The following is a 25,886-nucleotide window of genomic DNA, read 5'->3' as shown; positions in this document are numbered from 1 at the left end:
AATTACAGGCATTTCTACTTGTCGTGAAACTGACAACAATAGGAGCATGTCTATAATTCCTTATGTTTTGGTACACAACTTTGCCCATCTGCACCGTCTCAAACATGCTGGAAGAACTCATATTTTAAATCAGGGCTTCTTGCATACAACAAGCTACGGGCTGGATGACCGAGGTTCGATCCCCGACTGGGGCAGAGGATTTTTCCTCTAGCCTCTGCGTCCAGACCGGCTCTGGGGCCCACCCAGCCTCCTCTACAATGGGTACCGGGGTCCTTTCCCGGGGGTAAAGCCGGCCGGGGCGTGATGCTGACCACTCACCCCCATCTAGTGCCAAGGTCAAGGAAGAGAGGAGCTATACCTCCACTCACCCCAAACGCCTACATGGAGTATAGTGGGACAAACTTTACTTTACTTTATTCACCAATTCTGCTCATCCCTTACATAATCAGATTTTAAGTAATAAATCTGTTTTTCTTGTTAAATAAATGACACAAAAAAGTAAATTGATGACTTGTCTATTACATAAATTTTGTAAACTAATGAAGGAATGTAAGTAATTTAAGTCATTAAAAGCCCATAGATAAATTCAACCCGCCTGGTTGCATCAGTACCATCACAGAATGGAGATCAGCCTGGAGTTCTGGGCTTGAGGAAATGAGCTCATCTGTGTCCCTTTAATGACTCAAATTTCTTCATTAGTTTACCAAATTTATGTGAATAATAGACAATTCATCAGTTTACTTTATCTGTCATTTAATTAGCAAGAAAAACAGATTTAATACTTAAAATCTGATTATGTAAGGATTGAGCAGAATTGGTAACCTGACTTGTAGCTTAGAATCACTTAGCTGGTTCAGTTGAGAGTTTTCTTTTATTATTTACTCTGTCAGTATACAATATTTATCTTCAATGCCATTTTTAAAACTGCAACTACAGATGTCCCTTACTCTTTATGATGACGTATTTCAGTAAAAGGGCACATAAAATAAAATCAAACACAATGAATTCTATGTTATATGTAAACACTTAAACATGTTCCAGTATTTACAATGCCCCATAATAGTGGACAGTCATACATTTAAGCACCCACAATGACCACGTTAAACAGCATATTTAGGATTGAGTGCAAAAATGTGCTTGTCCATTAGCCAAAGTTTGGATGGTGAAATTTTACCCTGCTTCCACCGCTCATTAACTACCTCACTCACTCCATGGAGTGCAGCAGAGTCCTACTTGTGGAGAAAATGGTACATTCAGCTAGTCAAGAAATTGTGCCTTTTATGGAACCAAAAAGTTCATTGCCAAGACAGACCCTCCCAATTCACTTGATTTTTGCTGGTATCTTCTGGAGCAAAATAAAGGTAAGCTTACACCAGATTACCTTAAGTATCAATGTGACAAACCTTCCTAAACCTCTTGGTCTTTGCTGACAGAATCTTCTGGGTAAAAACAAAAGTAATCCGTATCCAGATAACCTATGCACCATTAAGACTGGCCCCTTAATTCAGCTGATCTTTACTGACAGCAACTTCTGGAGCAAGATAAAAATTACTTCACACGAAATTTGATCCTCTGATTGAACTGGTCTTTGGTGACAGCATCTTCTTGAGCAAGATAAACACATCATTCACTAAATAATGTACCATTACTTTTATCACACGTAAAATTCATCCATCTTTTCGCGGCATCCTCGTGCTGTGCACGAAGTGGGTCACGGTGGCGCCTCCAGACGAGAAGATCCTCAACGAAACAGTGGCCTTCGAAAGGCAGTCGAGTAGTGACGTGCGGGCACACATGATGGTGGTTTAGTGCAGTGAACATGTGCGTGAGACCGCCCAGCGCTGTCCACACCACGGTGAGTAATACTCCTTTTCACACAGCGGCATAATTTAACACGTATAAACTGATGAACATGCACCTTCATACATTCGTAGGCTTTTCCTAGGGGTAAAATTTACAAAACGTGGCTGAAGAATAATTACATTTCTTCTCCTCCCTTTACTATCCTCTTTCCCCAGTCTTTGTATTCTTCTTGTCTTCGTCCAGCAGATTTATAATTCCACATTAACGGCAACCACTTGTCTTCGCCCATTTACAGTTATCCGTTCTCTCTCTTTGTAGCAATTTAAAGTCATTTTGAGAAGCTAATGGGCACTTATCAAAAAGTCCCCCATCTTTTATGGAACCCGAGAGTTCAAGTACATTTGAGTATTCATTTATTTATGATTTGTTTATTTGTGGTTTACTCAACGCTGTCAATACTTGCGAGTTCAAAGTCGAATGATACGATTATTCGTGAAGAACGAATTGAAAATAATGTGGGAGGAAACGAACGTGGCTTAATTTAAATTAATATCCCAGCCTCTTCCTGGAGGGACCTACGAAAACCACAGAGAACATCAGACAGGATAGTCGGGGTCCGGACGGACATTTGAACCCGTGGCCCCTTCCCCCGGAATACGAAGACAGGAGAGATATAAATTCACTAGCCACTTTCGGTGTCTCTTTTTAAATCTATAAATATTCAGCTAGGCACCTCAAAACTACTAATTTTTTCCACTTCTGTTCTTATTTTGTTTCTGTCATCCAATTCGATGTCGCACTGTTGTTTTTAACGCTGGTTTCATATTTTGTAAAATTTAAATGTGCACTATTTAACATTATTTTATAAAAATATATATTTGTGTATATAATTTTATTCGGAAGACCTCTTTGAGATAAAGGTGAATGATCGTCATAATACCATAAGCCCTTTCAAATCTAAGATCGTCATTTAAGAATTCGGCCCGTACCTCAAAGAGAACATTTCTCCACTGCAGAGATCAATATGTTCATGCTGTTTGTTTAATGCAATAATCCCTGTTTACACTGAGGATCACACGAAATCCATAAACACAAAATGCAGAGCTACTGATCGTTAAAGAAAGTGGTACATATACTTATCATTAGAGATAAAAGGTTTAAATGACACTTTAACTTGTAAATTAGTCGGTTCATGTGTAATGTGTGAAAAACTGACGTTTCTTCCAACATTCTTCGCCACTCACTACCCGTGGCCGTCCTTATTTCTCACTATATGCTATCTTTGTAACTGCTAAATTGAAACTTAAATTAACTCTGAAGCAAACGAAAACTATTCAGTGTATAATCTTCAATAAATCAGTAGAGACTCCGACTACATTATATTATTCCGACATAACCGAAAAAATTTCACACCGACGTGTTAACATCTAACGACATTTAACGACATGATCTACATCTTTTCCAGCATATCTGACTCCAATGGTTCGTTACTTTTCGCCGTCAAACTGAGAGTTAAATATAGATTTCACATGGACATCATATTGATGTTTTACACTCTACCTGTTGTCTTAGACAGAAAATAAATAAGTTCGTTCATTCACCATTGATACTAGTTCTTCAAGCTGCTAACAGATCCTAGTGGCCCTGCACTGCTATAGAATTTCCAGCTTTTCAGACCCTCTGTAATCGATTGTCATGTTTGGGTTTGCGAAGTGTCATGTAGGTGGTTAGGAAAGTTTCGGATGAACGCTGGTAACAACCTGTAGGATTACACATCGCCATCTTCATAGTAGAAGTTCGCCCTGAACCTGAACGAGATATGTTCCTCCGAAACGTTGGTATAACCACCTACAAGATCGCACGGCGTTACAATCCAGAACACAACAAACGACAACTTCACCGTCGTGAGACCCTCAAGTGTGAATACCTCTCATATTTGGGCAGGACTCCTTGAAGGGGTAGGGGTCAGCCGTCGCATGACCTCTGCCTACACAGGATAACACAAGAGAGAAGAAAGCGCCCATATATCAATGCCTTGTCGAGTGGGAGTCGAACCCACGGTCAAGACCCACCCTTTAAACCGCGCTATAATTGAGGTCAAAGGATTTTGGAAACGTTACGATCAGAGAATTGCTGTTGCCACTTACATCGCCAATATTTTTCTATCTTTCATCTAGGAAACGTGTGTGCGCGGAAGCACAAGACGGCAACTTTGACAAACTTCGCAAGTTGTTATCGGTACAACAGCGATGCGTGTGGACAGCGACGTAGCGCACATGGGCTAGATGCTAAGAAGATACACGAAGCCGGTGATAATGGATCGCTGTGAGCTCAACGGCGAAAATGTATTCTAATTGCAGTTAAATTTAGTGAAGGTGTGTTATTTTATGTACACATCCATCGTGTGGCAGTCTCCTGAAAGTTATGACCACCACGTCCTTGTAGGGACGTTCTGCAGGCCAATTAATCCAGCAGTGTTGTCCAAATATATCAAGTTCCGCTTTATGATTCAATAGTGCATACTGATTGCGGTTAATGTCAGTACCAAACCGTTTTTATAGCTAACTGTCGATGTTGGTCTTCCGGGTTGTAACGCCAAGTGGGCTGATTAGCGAAGGAGAGTAAGGGGTGAACACTGATTGAGGGTGTTTGAGAACAGGGTACTTAGGAGAATATTTGGACCTGAGAGGACTAAACTGAAGGAAGGCAGGAGAAAATTGTTTAATGAGGAGCTTCATAATTTTTACTCTTCGATTAATATTATTAGGGTGACAACATGAACAATGATGAGATGGGTGTGGCATTTAAAACGTATGGAGAGACGAGAAGTGCGAACAAAATTTTGCTTGGAGAACCTGAAAGAAGAAACAAATCAGAAGACCCAGTCATAGATGAGAGAATATTAAAATGGATCTTAGAACATAAGACAAAAGAAACGAATACACTGTAGCCCTTACGCAGAAACTAAACATCAAGAAAATATACGAATGCAAATTCGCAAAGAAGGAACTTGGAAAACATAACCTATACACTCTTGTTTAGTACTACCTGGAATGGGGTATATGGTTGAGTACCTCATTCCAGCTGCAAAACTATTTCCAAATCGGCATCTCTCCCTGGCTTTCAATTCGGAGCGCCAGTGAGACCTTAAGCAAAATAACGGACTGTTCTCAAAGAAGGGAGAGCAGAACAGAATGGCGAACTTAAATAAATTGGCCTCACAATTCTTTGTGTGACATTATGTCGGACATATTAAATTTGACCCTCAGGAACTCTTTCGTCTATTATATTTTAATCCCCTGAATTCAACAACAATCTGCAAACAGCATTACAAACTTAAATTGAAGATGCTTGAGATACAACTGTTATTAGCACGCGTGATGATACTTTTTCAGACAGTGAACTACACAATCCTGAAACAAATCGATGTTGCTCCGTGTTCCTTTTTTTTAAAGAATGCAGTTACTTTCAACACCGTTTGCTTCATGGCCAGTCACTACGCTCACTCAAAACAATGTTCATGTCCCAGCAACGTTCTGCAAGCTTCAGATGAACCTTACACTATTTTCAGTTTAAGTCAACTTCTACTTATTTATTTAATAAGCTGTGTATAATTAAAATTCGTAATTGAGTAATTAATGTGAGCCAGAACATGTTTTAATTTGGAGTATTTGTTTACATTATTATTTTTTCACTTTTTCCTGGTAATTTTCCTTTCCAACCGATGCTGAACCCCATCACTCAGACTTGAAATTTCTGATTTTAGAAATTTCCTGATAATGTGTGATGCTCCGAGTATGGGTTTTTTTCTATAGAGCTGATTTTATTGTATTAATATTAAGTCAGTAGTAACATTAGCTTCGGACACCTTGGCATCCGCTGCACGGAGTTACCAGTGGCAGTAGTAGTAGAAATGTGATGTCGGGAAAGATAATTCTGCGAAGGGAAACCTTCTTAGGAAAATGAAAAATTTTACGGAAAATATGTGATAAAATATAACAATATTATTCTTATGGCTTAGAGATTTAAAATGTGCAGTAAAGGTCTTACGGTTTCTCTGTCGTAAGTTATTTGGCCAGATTTCGGAAAAGTCACAAATTATAATAAACTGCAAACGTTACAGGCATACATATAAACCGGTACTGTATAATGAGATGAATATTCAGCTTGAAAGGGTATGGATGGAAACGGTTGTGGTCTACTGAGAAATATAATCCCGGCATTTCACTGGACAGACATAGAAAAGCCACTGACATGACCCAGATTCGAACTAGGTACCTCCCGAATACCACTACTTCAAACTGCTTTAGACGCCAAGGCTGTCTTCTGGGCTGTAGCGCCGTGTTTAATGGAAGCCCTGTTCTTCGAGTTAGTGGAAACGTTCTCTGCCCAGATCGCTTGGAGAAGCAAAGCTGTTTTGGTAGTGTGATAAACAATGGAGCGTCGTTAAATAGAGCTGGGTCACGAGTAGCAGTAACGGGACCAAGTGACGTCACGTGCCGCCCACTCATACGCCGTTAGGTGTTTCGTGCGCTCTAGCAGCGAATACCAGTGAAGCTGGCGGGTACAATTTTTAGCGATTCTGTAGCGAAATCCTGACCATAAAATCAACAGGAGGTCCAAACTGATCGAAGCAGCTTGCTCAAGCGAAAACGCAACCCATTTGGATTCGGAGGGTCCTGGTTCGAATACTGGGCGAAGCATCTACTATCCTGATTGAGGTTTCTTTTTGTTTTCTTATGTCTCTGTAGCCAAGTATATCCCAGTCCATTACTAAATTTCGTATTCGGGAGGTCCCGGGTTCAAATCTTGGCACGGGTACCGGCTACACTGACAGGTTTTTCGTTATTTTCCACAGTTCCTCCAGGCAAATGCCGAGATAGTATCTTAAATTATGCTACAGCCGCTTTCTTCCATGTCCTTTCCAATTCCAATCCATTATTTACTGCCATCCTCTCATTCGACACTATACTGTCAAGATATGAAAGCGTCGTTAAGTAAACTATAAATAAATATAAAAATTGTTCCAACGTCGGTTATCTTCATAAGCCTAGTAGCAATTTTCAAGATAACTCTCAAGCGTAAACTTCTTCTTCTTCCTCGCAAGGTTTAGACCCATTAGGCCCGTTCTAAGGTTACACAAACCGTTAAAATCACCTCATACCTGGTCTTCCTAAATCCCGCTATCCTCGAGGTCTGTAGTTCAAAACTCTTCTTGGGAAAATAGGCAAAACTAGCGAAATTTCAGGTTCTCATCGCGGCGAGCATGAAGATCTCGGATGTTGAGCAGTGTAGTATCATGTAAAAAGGCCGACGTTTCAGATGTGCCTACTTTCTCCGTCATTAAGATTATGATGAAACGTCGGTCAATTCGACAGTACAAGGCGAAACATCCCAGAAGACAGTTATCATCATCTGGTAATCGATAATTAATTAATTACTTCTATGGATAATTTGAGGGGAACCTCCAAGTGTACACTATTGTGTTAAAATGATCGATACACACTCTTGCAGTACTGGCCGCCAGAATTATGAGTCAAAACAGCTCAGTCTGCAAAGTTACTGACGGCTTTACGTCTACATTTCGATTCCTGGTAGAGGCAAGAATTTTTCTCTTCGTCACCATATTCAGATTTACACCCGGCCGCCTATACAATGGACAACGAATCCTTTTACAGGGGTTAAAACGACAGTAGCTTTAAGGTGACATCTATCTCCTAGTGTAGAGGTTAAAATATCCGATCCTCCGCTGTGGAGTCAAATGCGTGAATAAAGATGAACGGACGGAGTGATTTCAATATGCCCTCGGCAGGGTTGCGAAAACACCTAAAATGGGTGAAGCTTCACGGTGACCTTCCCCTAAATGCCTTCACGACGCGGTGCTTATGAGCTTATGCGCATAGGAAAATACCGTTCGCCTTCATAGTCGTCATAATTTAGCACTTCTCTGTCGATAAGCTGCTATAAGCCTTTAAAGCTTTTCTTACCAATTTGATGCGGGGATTAGAAATATGCGCAAGGAATCTCACTGTAAAGAAAACATTTAGATTATGAAAAAATGAGGAAGACATATTGCGTTACTCACTAACATCATGTCCGTTTTTCCATCCATCCCTAACCTTTACACCAATGGACGTATTATTAACAAACGTGGTATTAATATTACGCATTCACCAGCACATAGCAATTTTAAGCAATTAAAAGACGTCATGCCATAGACGAAAAATGTGACATGAAATCTCACGGTTCACTTTCGTTTCAATGGCACACCTTCGTTTTGTGCAAAAAAGATTAGTAGATACGAATAACATACATGAACGTCTACTGCCATAAGATATCAAAATGACAGTGTCACAGTGACATTTTGATGGAGTGCATTGTCTTTACCTTTACAGGTCAGTGGTGACTGTATGCCACCTGCTTTCACGGTCGTAACTCTGCATGTCTCTCACAGAATCAATTAAAGGTACACAGAATAAAGAGTAAAAAACTTTTCCCAACGTCCAACAAAGATATTTGCATTTGTAACGGTAATATAACGTGTTTTCTTGAAGGTAAGAACTATTTTTAAATAATATATTACAGAGATTCATTTCTGAGCTTTGAAGGATTAGTTTCGTGCCCATATGCCCATAACTGCATCCCTCGAGATATTAGTCAATTTTCGTAGATAGAAAACGCGATTCTGGCCTGCAGTGGTAGGATGAATTCCCAAAAATTAATGTTCTGAAGTTTCTTCGTAAATACAATTCTAATTTCTTACCGCTGTTCCCAGGTATTATAATCCAACAAATTTCTGAAGGATTTGAAAACTTCCTTCATATACCATATGATTTGTCTTGTAATCTGGAGATAAGACCTAAAGATTTCTCTGCATTTATATTGAGACCAATAACGTTATTAGTATCTAAAATAGCTTCGCCCGATAAATTAAAGTCGACATCATAGTACAGATATAGACGCATTTTTGGGCCCTGCGGACTTTCAGAAGTTTACTCATCGTCCTGATGATGGAGGCAGCAATCACCTCTGAAACGCTGGTAAACTTCTACCAGTCTACACGGCCCTACAACACAGAAGACAGCCACCTTCAAACTCACACACCGTGAGAATATTAAATACTATAAAATTTTGTGTGTAGTCCATAACAGGAATATTCCTCTACAATTAATACAGACACTTTAGAATCATGAGGCAGTTGGGACGTGGGTAGAGAATACACAAGCACGAGTACGACGATGTTGATGAAATACTGTACAACAGCGGAACAGATATCTGTCATCTAAATAAATACTGTGAATCTGCATTTTCTTCATAAATGACCGGCTGATTCTTAAATAATTGTACAACGCTCTTTGAAATTAACATACATGATGCAATGTGTAGCCAATGATTTGAACGGAGATAAATGTAGCTTATTTGAACGAAGTATCCTGCATTGTCCTGGAAAGACAAACAAAAACCAATAAACCTCTAATTGAAGACAGGCTGTAACCCAAATGAGATTCGAACAGGGTACTTTCCGGTCACCAATCTGCTCGGCCTCGCCGTTAAAACGTAGAGTAGTGAAACAAATGATGACGGCAGGACAATGTTGTAACCGACGGTTAAATCCCACAGGCTAATGAATCTTGGAATTCGACAGACACGTTGCTTACAAAGCAAGACGAGAAGAAGAGACATATAGTGGGCTACTGGGCTCTTCGTATACAAAACTGCTATGTGCACAATAATTGTGCAATTGTTTCACAAATTCGCATTGTTTTGGTAATCGTACAAACATTATCGTAAATTTGTCATGCTGGTGATTCTTTTGTTTTATTTCACATGCATCACATAATCTCTTATTTGGATACAGTATTAAGTTATTGTCCTATTTTTCACGGTTTTAAAGTTTTCGTAAATTCACCCCAATAATTTTGAGAGTAAGTGGTCTACTTTTGCAATGAAAAATTGACCATAAGCGATACAATCACTTATCCAAATTTGTTACCATTTCTCCGTCATACCACATTACCCATTTTAGGGTTTCATGAAAGATCGTGCTCAATGCCAGAATTTGGTATTAACGGTGATGAGACTTTAGTTTATGCTACTAGAGAGTTCATTAGTCAGTCGTCTACATTTTTGTATGGGTGTGAAACTAAATCTCCCACCCTAACAAAAAAAACATGGCATTGAGGGTCTGAGATTTGTGACACAACGATCTTATAGGTGTAAGCTTTGAGGTTTCCACAGCGGTGAGTATGAAGATTTCTGTCTTCTGGGTTGTTGCGCTGTGTAGATGAATCACCCTGATGACGGAGGCAGTATGACCTCTGAAACGTTGGTAAACATCTACCAGACTACACAGCGCAACCCAGAAGACAGAAATCTTCATCGCCCTGATTACGGAGGCAGTATGACCTCCGAAACGTTGGTAAACATCGACCAGACTACACAGCACAACCCAGAAGACAGAAATCTTCATCGCCCTGATGACGGCGGCAGTATGACCTCTGAAACGTTGGTAAACATCGACCAGACTACACAGCGCAACAACCCAGAAGACAGAAATCTTCATACTCATCGCCCTGATGACGGAGGCAGTATGACCTCTGAAACGTTGGTAAACATCGACCAGACTACACAGCGCAACAACCCAGAAGACAGAAATCTTCATACTCATCGCCCTGATGATGGAGGCAGTATGACCTCTGAAACGTTGGGTAACATTGACCAGACTACACAGCGCAACAACCCAGAAGACAGAAATCTTCATCGCCCTGAAGACGGAGGCAGTATGACCTCTGAAACGTTGGTTAACATCGACCAGACTACACAGCGCAACAACCCAGAAGACAGAAATCTTCATACTCATCGCCCTGATGATGGAGGCAGTATGACCTCTGAAACGTTGGGTAACATCGACCAGACTACACAGCGCAACAACCCAGAAGACAGAAATCTTCATCGCCCTGGAGACGGAGGCAGTATGACCTCTGAAACGTTGGTTAACATCGACCAGACTACACAGCGCAACAACCCAGAAGACAGAAATCTTCATACTCATCGCCCTGATGACGGAGGCAGTGTGACCTCTGAAACGTTGGTAAACATCTACCAGACTACACAGCGGAACAACCCAGAAGACAGAAATCTTCATCTTATAGGTGATTACTAATGTATCGCGTCCATCATCAAGGTAGAATGAAGTTAAAGGCGATAAAAAACAAACGGCGTCATAGACAAGACCACACTCGACATGAAACTGACAGTGTACCAGAATGTAACAGTGGCTCCACTTCTTCGTTCCATATCCTCCTTCATTTTCTTCCTCCTCTTATTCTTCATCTTACTTTCCCTCTTTCTCAAATGCATCCGTTTTAATGCCCTCTTTTTGCCTCCTCGTGTTTCATCTTCTTATCCTGATTCTTTCTCTTCTGCACAATGCAACTTTTTTCTCCTTCTCCGTTCTCATGTTGTTCTTACAATATTCTTCTCCGCCATCCTAAGAATGAACCAAGAACGTACGAAGCAGCATTTTTAAATTCGAAACGTAACCTAGACGAGGTTTAAAACAGCGGCTCTAGGCATCATAGCGCCATCTTGTAGCAGATAACCATGGGAGGCAGAGGATAACTAGAGCGAGAAAACAAAACACATATCACAGGAAGTCCTGTGTCAGCGAATGACGGAAACATAAGACAAGGAGAAAATTTAGCCATCACCGACTGAGACTCACTCGAACTTCCTAAAATTCCCGACAATGAAAACCAGGATAGCAAGTACAGCAGTCAACCATCAGATTAAGCCGTGATGAAGGAGACAGAGGTAGTCTCCGAAAGGTTAGAAATTCACTCCTTACTGACGAAACTGTTCGCTTGAGAATTTGAACAAAAACTAAACTGCCCATTTCCCATGCTACGGCAACATTTATAAAACACAGCAGTCTCCCAAAGTTCTCCTAATACGTGTCGTTGATTTATTAATTATTTAATTCATTATAATGAATGTGTACCTCTTGCATTAAGTTTTTCATATTATTTTCAACTGGGCGAGGAAAGAATTTAATGCATGGACTTGATAAAACATCAACAAATAGGTTTATTTGGCAGTTGCAATTCCCTCATTCGAATCTTATCAGGCTGCCGTGAATTTCCTCAGTCTCTTCAAGCAAATGCAGGATGGTATCTTGAAAAAGGCTACCATCTCCTTTAAAATCCTTAGCTATATACCATTCCTCACTATTTTTCGTCCTGTTCTACGCTAACGGTCCTCTTCAGTTTAAAGTGTTGTCACATAACCTAACAATCTATCAGTCCGCACAAGATACTATGTCTGAGATGAGATAACTACCGGTAATGACTGGATGATTTCTAGTTGTCAGGGATTTTCTATTCGCCGCCACCGTATCCAGAATGCCCCCCCCCCCCCCACCCAACTCACCAACGATGTATACCGTAGCTCGAGTGTAAAACTGGCCACCCAGTAACGAACTTCAGAATGGGTGGAGCTTTACCTCTGCGCCCCCATTTCGCCTTAATGGCGTGCTATTTAAGACATAGGTGGAAATTTACGGTAATGGATCGGTCGGCAGAGCCTCGTTTGCAGAAACAGTGTACCAAGGTAAGGTTTTATGTTGCAGGTAGGACGAGCTGCGCGCGGCGGTGGGTGGAGCGATGAGGCTGAGCCTCGTGTTCTGCATCGCCGCCATGTTGGCCAGCCACTCAGGTAGGAATGTGGGGCACTGCACCGTTACGACCTCGCGTGCCTGTTAACCCTGCACAGTGGAGGTCTGGGGTTCCAGAATCGTTTATACTAATAAGGCCACACATTTTATTAACCAACGAGACAATGGGTACCTTAATCGAGGAAGAACATTGGCATAAGTGTTTAAAAACGAAGTTCCCAGAGAAATACCTTGCCTGGTGTTAAGTGGGCAATTTAGGATGTTGCATATCGAGGAACTTCGTGATTTGGGCTCTACAGATTACCCTGAACTGTTGGGGTAGTGAAACGAAGGTTACGAAAGTAGGACAGGTAAGTAAAACTCTAAAGGGTCGTAACGATGGTTTGTTACATTTAGGGTTGATCATCTTCTGGACTTGTTCCATCGTTAATATTCAAATATTCTACCTACTCCCAAGGAACGAGATCAGCCCCTTCTATCGTACCCAACACAGCAAGTATTTTCACCTGAAGACGGGAGCAAAACCATCTCCCGAAACGTATTGGTCGCATTTCATAACATCAAACGATGAAACAAGTCCAGAAGAACAGCAGCACTTAAAAGCGTTACTTCTTGTAACCACTCATTTTCACGTGCCTTTTTAAAATGATAAAAAGTTATGAAAATATCTATTAAAATAACAACTGTCTCACGCAAAAGTCGTTCATATATTGAGAAACTCTGGACCAAGCATTACTTCTGTCGCCTTAACCGTGCGACTCGTCTCTGGTCAAGGGCGACAACGTGAGTGCCCTGCGGCTACGGCACCCACTGAACGAAATAAGGGGTGAATATGACTGCCTTCTGACACTGTGCCGTGTTGCACCTGCTGCTACCATCATCAGGGTGATTATGGAGGCAGTAAGCACCTCTGAAACATCAGAGCAACATCCCAGAAGTCAGTACTCTTTATACTCGCCGCCGTGAGAACTCGAATCACCGATTACAGGGGGTGTTGAGTACCGTCGAACTTCCTTTGCCCTTCAGAATCCCAGAATTCTCACTTTACTTTATTTGCACGAGAGTTTGGTGAAATTACGCCACTAACACCAGACTGTGTGCCACTGCCATTATTTAAAGATTCTTTGGTGCCAGTTACTTCACGGTCACCGACAAATCAACTACTTCAGCACTATTCATATTCTTCACTGACTTAGCCACGTTAAATGCCAGCATTCAACCGAGCGTTCGACTTATAATGGACAAAATCAAAAGAAATTTTCGAAGAATTAACTGTCCAATAATTCGACTGTTACAAACTATAGAAACCGAATTAACTCTTTTCCTCCGCATCCGAATGATTCTATTTCTTCTGTTCATCTAGAAGACAGTATCAGAAAGAGCCCACAACCTTCCATAGTTCTGGCGCTCCAAATGCGGGGGAAAGGTGATGGACGAAAGTCACAGATTGCCTTCCCGAATTCTTAGAAGTGACGTGTACAGAGATTTTCAGAATCAATTCCGGATTGACATAAGCTAAATAAGTTGCCGCTTAAGGCCTCAAAAATATATGGTTAAATCTGCTGTTTCGAAGAATAAAATAATACAGAAATTACACGACTTAAAAGTAATAATGTTAGTTATTGCTGGTTAAATAATTAGCTTTTCAGTGCATCTTCGTCAAGGATCATACCATGTTTACTGCTGTATGTTTCTACTCACACCGTCTTACAGATTTAAATTCTTTCAGTTATTATGCATGGCACTTATGAAGCTTAAGATAGCTTATGTGCCCAACAAGCATAAGTATGTTTCATTTTGAAACATTCCAACTGATTTGTTGGTTACGACATACATTGTACACTCGGCTGTGTTATCTAACGACGTGCTACCTTCTTGTTACGTGTTATTATTCTGATTAAAGCTGAAGGCGGTTTAAAAATAACTCAAAATTAGATCTCGTAACACTTACCACTGTACTACAATAAATGTATACCGTGTTTTATTTATATATTTTTATGATTATCATCACCCACAAATAAACGAACCAACATCGAGGTCCAGTGTTAGTACTCTTGCCTCGTATTCGGCAGGTCCTGGGTTCAAATCTCAGGTCTTAGATAGGCTAGGCTAAGGATTTTCGTAACTTTCCCCAGTCCCTTCAGCAAAACGACGGTATAGTGCCATAAAATAAGGCCACAGCCGCTTGCCTCCACATCCTTTAGAATTTATTATTCATTAATCATATCATTCGACGCTATATAGGTAGTCTGAACTGATAACAGGGTCGTTAAATAAACCACTGATATATAAAATAAGATCTGTGGGCATTAACAATTTGTGCCACATTAAAGTAGGCTTCGTGAGTTCTACCCGGAACGCTTTGTTTCTGACAAACTGACACGACGGGCGCCCACCGGAATCGTGGGTCGCTGCCTGATGACATTGGTAGCAGCATTCCTAGTGTTTGAGTCATCACTACTAAGACGTAATCGGGACATTTCTGAGAAGCGCCTGGGGTGTAGGTCAAGAGGTCAGCTGATACAGCCTAACCTCAACTGGAGCACCCGGTCCACAACTCAGCAACCTACTTCCGCAAGATACATATTAATTTTATCCTACGATCTTCTCTGTCCTCCAGGATGTATTTGTATATACATTTCTATTTGCGAACGGTTAGAATCCATAGTTTGATGATCCTGGGTTCGAATCTCGTCACCAAGTCCAACAATCTTGACCGATTTTCCTCGGTCTGTCCATGTACATTCCGGTAGCCGCGTCCTTCCACGGCCACTGAACAGGCTGCAGCACCAGTGACGCTTTAAGGCTTGCATTTTGGAAGCAGCAGATTATAATTTCAATAATGTGCAGCCCACCTATTACAGGTTTTCCTCAGTATCTCCGGGATAGTATCTTTATACAGCAAATAATCGTACTTCTTTCAAGCCATTACCTACTCACAATTCATGACCATCTTCCTGCCTCATACATCACTAAAAGTCACAACATTTGATACAGCAGCATTAAATAACCTAAGATTAAGTCTAAGGTCTTCCCGGTTAATTTGATACTGTGAACTTAATAGGCTTTGTACTACGATCCCAATTTATCTTGATGACAAATAAGTATAAGCGTTTCTGCAGTTTTATAAAGACAATTCGATTTGATGGTATCATATTATACCGATATGAACAAACATCGCATTCATCGGAAAACAATTAATGTAGACCCTCCAATAAAGAACTGTATCAAAACTCACAGACTATTTCAGATATAAAGCATGCAGTTAGACAGATGCTACACCCCATTATGCGTTCATTTAGTAACTCTGTAGAAAAAACACAGAAATGGTCAGAATTAATGGAATTTCCCCTGAAGACAAACTCGTCATACATTGTGAAACAGCCATACGGAGTGACATGGTGCAAGGCCTTTCATGACTTATTTCTTTAAGTTCCATCTTAATACTCTCCTCCCATCTGGGTGTAAACGCACCAAATGGTGTGTCCCTTGATGTTCTCAGTCACGTTTCTTAAATCCAGATATTCTGCTCAGTGCCGTGTTTCAAAATGAGCTGTCAAAGTACCGTACGACTGTGCTTGTATAACACATGGCCGTTTTATAATCAGAAGGCCACGTGCAAATCCAAACGGCATTTATCTTTGGGCTCATGAAGCACAAAGTTCTCGTTCCGGTCTCTTGGCTCTTGAGGTAAACGCCCTAGACACCTCGTGGATTCCAGAGCTGCTCTGGACGCCCACGGTTCAAAACAAATTTATCGGGAATCGAATCCTGATCTTGTCGCGTACATGCATCTAGTAAAGTGTCTGCCCATCTCACATCAGGATTCGAATTTACAACCTTGCGAACTAAACAGTTTCTTCTTCATGATCATGTCAAGGTCATCCAGTATCCTCAGGCTGTACTGACCTCGGCGTGTGCTTCAACCTAGTGGCTTGTGTGCCATGTTTACATCCGTCATCTTCCCTCCCTTGAAGCATCTTTCCTCCTCATTTTTTTCCTTGAGTATACTTCTATTTATTTCTCTCATCTCACTATAATTACGTCCCTCAACAATACTTTTCATGTAAGCTGAAAGTGTGGGTCTGTGTTTGTTGGCTTATAGCTCGAGAACGGATAATCCAATTTTTACCAAACTTAACATTATTATTTTCTGATCCCAGGAGTAGTTCATATCAGAGCAAAAACTCTGTGAAAATGTCCCGAGTTCCATTTCCACTGGGCGCGTTTCCCGTCGAGGGAATTACAGGATCTAATGCCACTAACCCGAAAACACCCCTGTCGTCGAGTCCCGCTGAAGATTTTGGGTTATGGATAACTGTTGACCCTACAAGATTCAACGCTGAAAACACACGCCGAAGGTGCAAGCGCCTGCTGTGGCGACGCCGACAAAAGATTCCACATATTTACGATACATGAGCCTTGAGATGTCCAAAGACACGACATTATGAATCGACACTGGGGTTCGCGACACCAACTCCGAAACGCAAATAAATCCAATTGAAGCCTCGAATGTGCAACGATTGTTACAAACCGACGCAGATGCGAGAAGGGACGTGAATGAGAGCGAAGTAGGAAAGCCGACTCCGTGTGTAGCAATGCCTATTATCGCGACGCCTTCAAGAGGCGGAACATTTACTGCAGGTGAGCTTCCGGAAACCACTGGAAGCGACGCTAGAAAACATATGCCGAGTGACGCCAATATTCACGACGTCACTACAAATATTAGTATTTGGGAAATATAAACACCGGCATGTAATTGAACGCGACTTAGGAAAACTGACGCTAAGAGTCGCACCTCTTATCATCGCGACGTCTCCAAAATGAGGCACAGTTACCGCGGGTGAGCTTCAGGACATTAGGCACGCCACTGAAAAAATTACAAGCGTCGCGACACAAATTGTCGCCGCCAAAACACGCAATACGAAATTTCGGGTTCAACAGAAGGCGGGAAATTTTTAGACTAGCTGAGCGACTATTAGATTCTCAAAAATTAAGTTCCACGGTGTTAGCTGCCATTACAGAATTCTTTGTATTGTGTGAAAATTAATTACAAAGGGTTTATACCGCGAGGTGAATTTGAGTTCTGGCATTAAGCTATTTGAAACAGGCATTTCTTATTTCTAGTGTATGTACCAAATCCAAAATTCGGTTGTACTGACTGCAGTTCTGTTGTGTGTTGCAGAAGGGGAGATGCCACGCTTTATGCTTGCTTCGTTGCTAGGGTACCCGACTACATGTGTGCACAACAATGCACTGCACAGCTGTACATACACCTTCACCTGTTGGATAGTTGGCGGACAGCTCACCAAGGGTATGATGAACAGTCATGCATGAGTGCTAACTTTTCAAAATATGGCGGTGTGCTCAGCTTTGCGTTATAAATTATCCCACATAAAACTTTCAACACCACGTTTTCTTTCTAATAATTTAAATTCTACTGGAGTAACCCTTTTTAAAAATAAAACCCCTAATTTCAAAATTATTTAAGGAATAAAACACAGCTGTTTTTTCTGTCCTTGTTCCCTTCATTTTGTCAGATGATAAACCCAATGTCCATATGCTGTAATGCCTGACATTCCCAATATTTCTGTACAGGCTGCAGCGAAGGGGGTGGAGGAGGGCTGGACTTAATGGCAGACCTCCTGTTCACATGCTGTGTGCCCATGACATCAACTGCTGCTGCAGTAAGTCAGGTTCTGCCAATCCGCAGAGAGGATATCGATCACAGAAACAACGAGATCCTGGGTGCCTCCAGAACAGGTAATGTTTACCTCATAAAACACACGTAATATTTTGAATCTATTAGCTAAGCAGCGAAGTCTTCCATGATAATGTTTAATAAACTCGACTAATAATCAAATGGTAGTAGAACTTGAAGTTACAAGTCATATTCTCATCTCATTTTCAGTATTCCATGTGTCCATTTACAAACATCAACATGAAATATCAGCCTAGTAATCAAAAGGTCCCAAGTTCAATCCCAACTGATTCCACCAATAATGAAAGTAAAAAATGTAATAATACCATAATGACAACAAGTCACCTAAAGAAGGGAGTATACCAATTGTCAACATCAAACAAAACAAGGGAAAACAGACAGTGTTCAACGAAATATTTGTACTATAACAGATCAGTCGATGTTACAAACATTTAGAATATCACTTCTTATCCCAGACCAGACCATTATAGTCTCCTACATTTCACTATTCCACCAATACTCAGTTACATGGGTTTTATGAAGTTCCTCATTATTTGAGGTCTTAAATGTCCCACTTACTTTTTTTAAATCTGCTTATTTTCGTGAACAAACTTTTTTCAAACACTTTAACATTTGATTGTCTTCTGTATTGAGCACAAGGCCACTATTCACAAGCAAATAAAACAGCTAGCAAAATTCACTTATTTCCATATCACCCCCATTTCTTTATTCACTATCGCCCTCATATTTAGTATTATATAACCTTCATAGTTGATGAAGAGTTATTAAATAAACTAAGAAACAAACATAAGAAAAACTGACTAAAAGCAACACACATTTAGCATCATCAAATTTGCTGTGTAGAGTGTGGAGTGCCAAGGATTACCCTGCAGAAGAGGATCATTGGTGGAAACGAAGCGTACTTTGGGGAGTTTCCGTGGCAAGCACACATCCGCATTGCAGGGTACCAGTGTGGGGGTGTGCTGGTCAGCAGGTGGTATGTGGCCACTGCAGCACATTGTATTCACAGGTAAACCGTATCATTCTGTAATAATGATGCTTTATCAGCATGATAAATGAATTTGTTGTGTCTTACTACCAACATTGTCATAATTAATCAACCTCCCCCCCCCCTCAAATTATTTGCTGTTGCTAAGGCATATTACCAAATGCTATTAATTTGTAATATGCAAACTTATGAGGTCAAAACAATACTTGCTTTTTAATAAAATATTTTTTGAAAAAAGTGCAAAATAGAAACATGACAACCTCAAGAAATATTCTGGCCTGATGATAATAATGAAAAATTGCAACAATACATATAAAATCTGTTTCATGACATACTCTAAACATATAAACCACTAATGTGATAAACCACTGTTACATTAAAAAGCATCTCACTAACAGTGAGTTCTTTCAAAACTTGATCTTTCTTGTTTCAGAGCACGTCTAAAGGATATAACAGTGTATCTAGGGGAGTACGACACACAGAACACGGGTCATTACATGGAACCACTGCCAGAAGAGATCCTGAGGGTTGTACACAAAATAATCCACCCAAACTTTCAGTACAGAATCACACAGCCCGACAGATTCGACCTGGCACTACTCAGATTATCTCGACCAGTCAGCTACCGCGAAAACATCCTGCCCATCTGCCTTCCACGACATGATGCGTCATTCTGGGGGCAGGTGGGTGTGGTAGCAGGCTGGGGCAAGACAGACACCACTTATGGTTTGTATAAGATTCAATCATTAAATTAACATTATTAGCACAGAACAGAATATGTTGTATTCCATTCAATTACAGTCATTTCTTATTTTACCAGACCTTAATATATTCTAAAGTAAAGCTGAAAAGCAATGATTAAAAGTAGGACTATCTCTTTTTAAGATAATTCTAACATAAAATGTTTCAGACAACTGTTTGTAAGAGTTTGTGGAATCGGCTGATTATTGCTGAAGATTAACCTTTACTGAACAGGAATGGGAAATTTAAATTCCCTTATTATAGGGTTGCTGGCCACACTTCAGCTCCAGGGTTAACAGTTTAGGGGAATGCTAGTGCACTGCACCACCAGCTGGATCATAAATAAGCTGTATCACGCAGATGATAAAGGTTAATATTTGTTTGATAGGTAAGACAGGGACCAACATACTGCAAAAGGCAACGGTGCCTATTCTGAGCGATGCAGAGTGTCTGCAGTGGCATGACCACAAAAATATCAACTTGGAGTTGCACTCTGAGATGTTTTGTGCTGGCCACAGTGATGGTCATATGGATGCCTGTCTGGTAAGTGCACCAGTACTTGTTTAACACTCTCATGCTGTGATTTGTTTGTCAGTAACCCATATGTTTGCTGAAAAGCTTATGGGAGACACAGAAGGATGGATATTGGAATGCTGATGAATGCTCAAATATGGAATTTCCTATAGTCCCTTAACTATCTGGCTGACCCCACTGAACAGATTAGAAGTACTGGATGAGACTTGTGGTCAGGAGGTATCCAGTTTGAATATCAGTTGGAGCATAAGCTATTCTGATGCATTGTTGAGAGTTCAGATTGTGGACTTCTTAACTTTTTGGGTTGTAATACCATTTAGTCTTGATTGTAAGTACCAGTATTATTAAAGGACGTGCCACCATTAATTTTCCTAGTTACTGTCAGTTCTTCTATGTAAATTGTATTATATGTATGTGTAAAACATAACTGACCAAGTTCTCAGTAATGGAACTCACTATATGACAAAATATTCAATTTTCTAAGTACTGCTATCATCAGGCAGCCTTCAGAATTAATCCTAAAGGAGATAAAGGTATGAAAGTGATGAAAGAATGGAAAAACAGGGGCTAATGATGAAAGTATGAAAAAAAATTCATTTCAAATGTATCTTCAATTAGTTAATTACATTAGGCTGTGATGACTTCCTTCCTGCATGCTTCCCATCACTGATGATCATCCTCACAACACACTCGACTCTACTGCAGTAGACAGAGTGCAACAATTTTTCCTCTGAGTGTTCTAATTATGTAATGATCAAATAAATATTCAGTTATGAAACCCACGGATTCATCATCAACCAGACAAAAGCACACTGTAAAAAAAGTAACTAGAAGAACACTCACTACTTTCAGGGGGATTCTGGTGGACCATTAATTGTGCAGCAAGATGGCAGGTGGGTGCTGGCTGGTATCACAAGTGCTGGGTTTGGATGTGCAGTGGATCACCAGCCAGGGATCTATCATAAGGTGGCAGACACGGCTGGATGGATTGCAGCACATATCAACGTGTGACTACCTCAGGCCAGCGAGAGGAAACACTGCAATGACAGCACTCAGGGCATATTCTGGAAATGAACCCAAAGATTCAGAAACTGTTTAAAGAAATTTAAATGTTACAATTTTTTAACTGGAAATCATGTTTCAACCTTGTTTCCCATACATATGGGACATACCATACAAAATGCAACCCAACAAAATTACATAGTGCAGTAAAAAAAGTAAATCTGTCCAGCTACACGCCATGTAGGCGCTTGGGAGGAGAGGTGGTATAGTTCCTACTCCAGCGAAAAATTTATTTTAGAAGGTATACCCATGTAATAGATTCTCCCAACCTCTCCTGTGACATTCAAGTTAAGGTCATCCTGGTTTCTAGGCTGCTGCTCATGACAGCTGCACAAAAGCTGTGCAGACGTAAACACACTGTATTCAAAAAAACTTCTTTCTGTGGAGATTACTCAAAAAAAAAGGTTCATTCAAATAAACGAAACACTTGGAGAAACTGAAAAACAATTTTAACTAGACTGTTGCCAACACTGACCCATACACACTATGCAAAGTCACATGAAACACTAAAAAGGATGAATGTGTGTCTTCAGGAAGGTGGTGGACATTTTCAGCATCTACTGTAAAGCTGTTCTGTAAGTTTTTTCTAAAAAATATGAACTACAAAACAACTCATTTGTCTTGTTCTATTAATAGCACCAAAATTTGCACACACTGTTGTAATTAAGGTTGCATTTTAAATGGAAAACATGTTTTAAAGCAAACTTAAGTTTGATCAATATTTAGAGTTTTAGTTATCACTATTCCCGAAAACCATTTATAAACATAGTTGGTTTACAATGTTTAGTGTTCACTAACAAAACTTAAAAGTGGGAGGCTGTGAAAGGATAGAAATGTAGATAATCTGAAGGAGATATGAAATTCATAAAGAAATTTATCTGGGAAATATGATATAAAATGGCCACTTAGAAGACTAAAAAGGTGAGGGGACAATACTATGATGAATATTAGAGAATAATCTCCTAAAGAAATTATTCAGCAGTGTTCAAAACAAGAAAAAATCTTGATATAGGTACTGACTTCAGTGGACATCTTGTATTACATATCGCTACATCTACATATAACACGTAATTGTTATATTAACCCTTATTGTTCAGGAAAAGGCAATTTAAACTCCCATCCTACAGGCTTGCCAATGAGATTTAACTATGTGGTTAATGTTTTAACACTATGCTAATGTAAGAAGTGACACAAGGATTATAAAGGTTAAACCATTTATAATTATCTAAATGTTTAAGAATGTTATTTTGCCTTCCCAAAACAGTTTAAAAAATGCACTTTGTTACTGAAGGAATTACTATAATGCCCCAACTTGTCCCATATATTTTAACATCATCTGTAGAGTGCCATAAGTACAAAGTCTGGGCCCTGAACTGTTAAAGCCTACCTATTATATCACACTGACTAGACAACAAGCAGTTCAATCTCGAACCAAGGTTTTGGAACCGCTACTTCAATAATATTTACACAGCTAAAATACAAATATAAAGTAATACTTTACAATGCTTGAATATAATTTCGTTAAATACAAGTCACTGTTATATCACCAGAATTTGGGTTGCAGGTTGCAGGTTCATATCTTTCTAACAGTAAAATTTGGACTCAGTGATAGGTGTAGGAATGAAGTTAGATGAGGTTTGCTGTTTCCATTATTCTAAAAATCTTCTGGTGAAACTGGTGGAGTTTCAATTATTCTAAATATTAGACGTAGCTATTCTTACAATGGTTGATCGTAGCTGGGAAATATTTTACTTTCAATTTATTGCATGCTTCTACCAGCAAAAGATCACAATTGTGAAAGATGGTGCACGTTAAATCAGTCGCTGATTGGCAGTATATAAAACATGAGAGAGTCATAAAAATCTGTTTAAACAGTTTGCTTTTAGTCCAGCCAAGTGTCAGGTTAGCAACTGACATACGCTATATAGTCAATATTGTATAAAACTGCTATTTCAAATGTAAAGAGAAATGTAACCCTAATTTTAAATGTAGCAGAAGATAATTTTATATTTAAAATGTAAATTAATGACTGACAGAAAGAACTGGTGCATGAAAAATATGTATTTCATTAAGATATACAACTTTAATTTTGTGTTATTTGTTTTATAAGAAAGCATGATTTTGTGTTTCATTTCATCATTCACTCGTTCCTGGTTTATTTAAGACACTTTTAACAGATTATATAAAGGTATCAAATAACAGGATAATCAGTTAATAATGAATTGGAATGGATGTGAAAGGAAAAGGTCATGGCCTAATTTAAGATACTATTTGAGAGACAGGAAAAGCATGAAAGCCCTCAATTAGGGTACTGTCTCTGACACAATATTTGAACCTGGTACCACCTAAATATGAAGAAGTACTAGCCACCTGACCAAATGTTTAATACAATTCTATGCATTGTAATGTCTTTCTCATCATTATCTTTGTAATTGGTCTATTCAGTGTGAATGGTATGTCTGCTGAGCTAAAATGGCATACATGGGTAGGTCTTTGTGTCAATTACTTGACAGTTGTGCCCAGGAATTCTCCGTAGTTCAAGGCAGAGCAGTGTAGAAGATAGACAAATGAAGCACAAATGAGTTGCAATATTTGGGTTAACCAAAAACATCAGCACACAGAATTATGTAATTTCACTCTTGCAGCTTCCTCAGATCCACTGACTGATCTCATTTCTGTGTACTGGATAGATGCACCATTATCTTCCTAATTTATTACTTATTAATAATGTATTATTTACTGCAATTACTTGTTATTCATTAATAAACTCTATAAATTGTTTAACTATCATTTGTTTCACAAGCTATAGCATACCACTGAACAATTATATACACATAACAAGACCATTCATAAAACTTTACCCTTCAATAATTAACATTCTGCTAGTACCATCTTCTCAACCTATCGTCCTATGATCCATTCTCCCATCACCATCCACATCTTCTAAGTGTCTGTTTGCACAAGTCAGAAATTTATGTCCTCCATTCAGTTCCATTCCATCCTCATTTCCTTAGCTTTGCTATGTCCACGTTGCCTGCTGAATGGATTTTAATTAATTTGAAGTTGGAGTAATTACCTAAAAGTCATCCACAAATTCCTGTTTTGATTAAAATAAGACAATGGTAAGATGCACTTTACATGAAGACCTTATGCACTTCTATATACACCGGCTGGAGAATCCCCAGGGTGCCATGGTCACTTCAGTCATCATGACTACCTGGGGAATCTCCAGCCAGCTGTGCAACCACGTGGGGAAATTATCAATGATGATGCAATCACCCAGCCAGATGCATCAGACACCCCGGTCACCAAAGGGTTGGTGTCCGACCACGACTGTGATGTCACTGATGCCATTCACAGATATTCTTTCGCCGTCGTCACTGTCTTGTGGGTAGAAGGAAAACAAACGCTTATGTTATATGACGCGTCTCCCATCCATCTGACCACCTTGCCACTTACTACTAACGGACGTGGAACGTACGATTTCTTCCCGACTGCTGTACTATATTTCAGATTAATTTATGAACTATATAGACTAATTCATTCCCTGGATTTTATCTTAATCGCCAGGTATTAAACAATGTGCCCCGAATGACACGAAGGAACTCAAGAAATAAAACTTATTTTTAACTTGTGGACTAACTGCACTGTCTCGTTGTTCAGAACATAAAGGCTTCTATGCCACATTAGTGCTAAATTTTGTAACAGAATGCTGAACAACTGTATTCTTGCAACGAAATAGAATTCCGACCACAACGAAGAAAATGCACATTAGTGTCACGACGACGCGGATGCAGTAACATGATATATCACAGGTTGCGCCTCTTGGTACACGTTATTGAGTAACGAGACAGTCGACAATACACACGTGTTTAACACATTTATTTTTCCTTTTCTTTTAAAAAAAAGTTTAATGTTAGGGCGTGACGGGACATCCGTATGAACAAGTAGGCCGACACTTTCACTGTCAGCAATAAAGCGTCCGGCCGATATACGTCTCCTTCTGAATCCCTCGTAACGACGAGAAGGAAAGTTAAGTGGAGCAGTAGGTCAAGTGCGGGGAAAGTGTACAATATGGCAGTTACTTTCTAACTGGCGTCACGAAACAGCTCGTGTGATCCCGTTAATTGGAGAGACGCCATTCAGCGCGGTGCATTAGTTGCAATTATCCCTCTTACATGTTTGAAACTGAAGCTATTAAGGCTTTCCTTACTATGCACGAAAGCAATTACATTTATTGGTGTTCCAGATCACTGAATAAAGCATGTCGCTGAAGTAAATTATTCAAGTGGCTATTCAACAGTTGAAGTCATACGTCACCATGGAAGGAAACATACCAACAGAAGAAGCCTTTTATAATCAAA

General features: G+C 39.9%; 1 protein-coding gene across 2 annotated transcripts; it reads left to right on the top strand.

The window, feature by feature from the left end:
* The first annotated feature begins 1,767 nt into the window (after positions 1-1,767).
* On the top strand, positions 1,768-24,312 carry LOC110829431 (trypsin-1). 2 transcript variants are annotated; one of them, XM_022063138.2, is made up of 8 exons: positions 1,768-1,855; positions 12,431-12,516; positions 17,661-17,789; positions 18,074-18,238; positions 19,041-19,206; positions 19,619-19,911; positions 20,315-20,469; positions 21,313-24,312. In XM_022063138.2, the coding sequence occupies exons 2-8, from the start codon at positions 12,465-12,467 to the stop codon at positions 21,469-21,471; spliced, it is 1,119 nt and encodes a 372-aa protein (XP_021918830.1). In that variant the 5' UTR covers positions 1,768-1,855; positions 12,431-12,464; the 3' UTR covers positions 21,472-24,312. The 2 variants fall into 2 exon arrangements, with proteins under 2 accessions (XP_021918830.1, XP_021918839.1); XM_022063147.2 differs by lacking the exons at positions 1,768-1,855; positions 12,431-12,516 and adding an exon at positions 12,541-12,825.
* The last annotated feature ends 1,574 nt before the right edge of the window (positions 24,313-25,886 follow it).

The sequence above is a fragment of the Zootermopsis nevadensis genome, unplaced genomic scaffold (genome assembly GCF_977971745.1).
Source record: "Zootermopsis nevadensis isolate Lab colony 2312 unplaced genomic scaffold, Znev_1.0 Znev_ptg000001l, whole genome shotgun sequence".
Classification (NCBI taxonomy): domain Eukaryota; kingdom Metazoa; phylum Arthropoda; class Insecta; order Blattodea; family Termopsidae; genus Zootermopsis; species Zootermopsis nevadensis.
The sequence above is the reverse complement of the archived record's forward strand: the minus strand, read 5'-3'. Positions and strand labels throughout refer to the sequence as shown.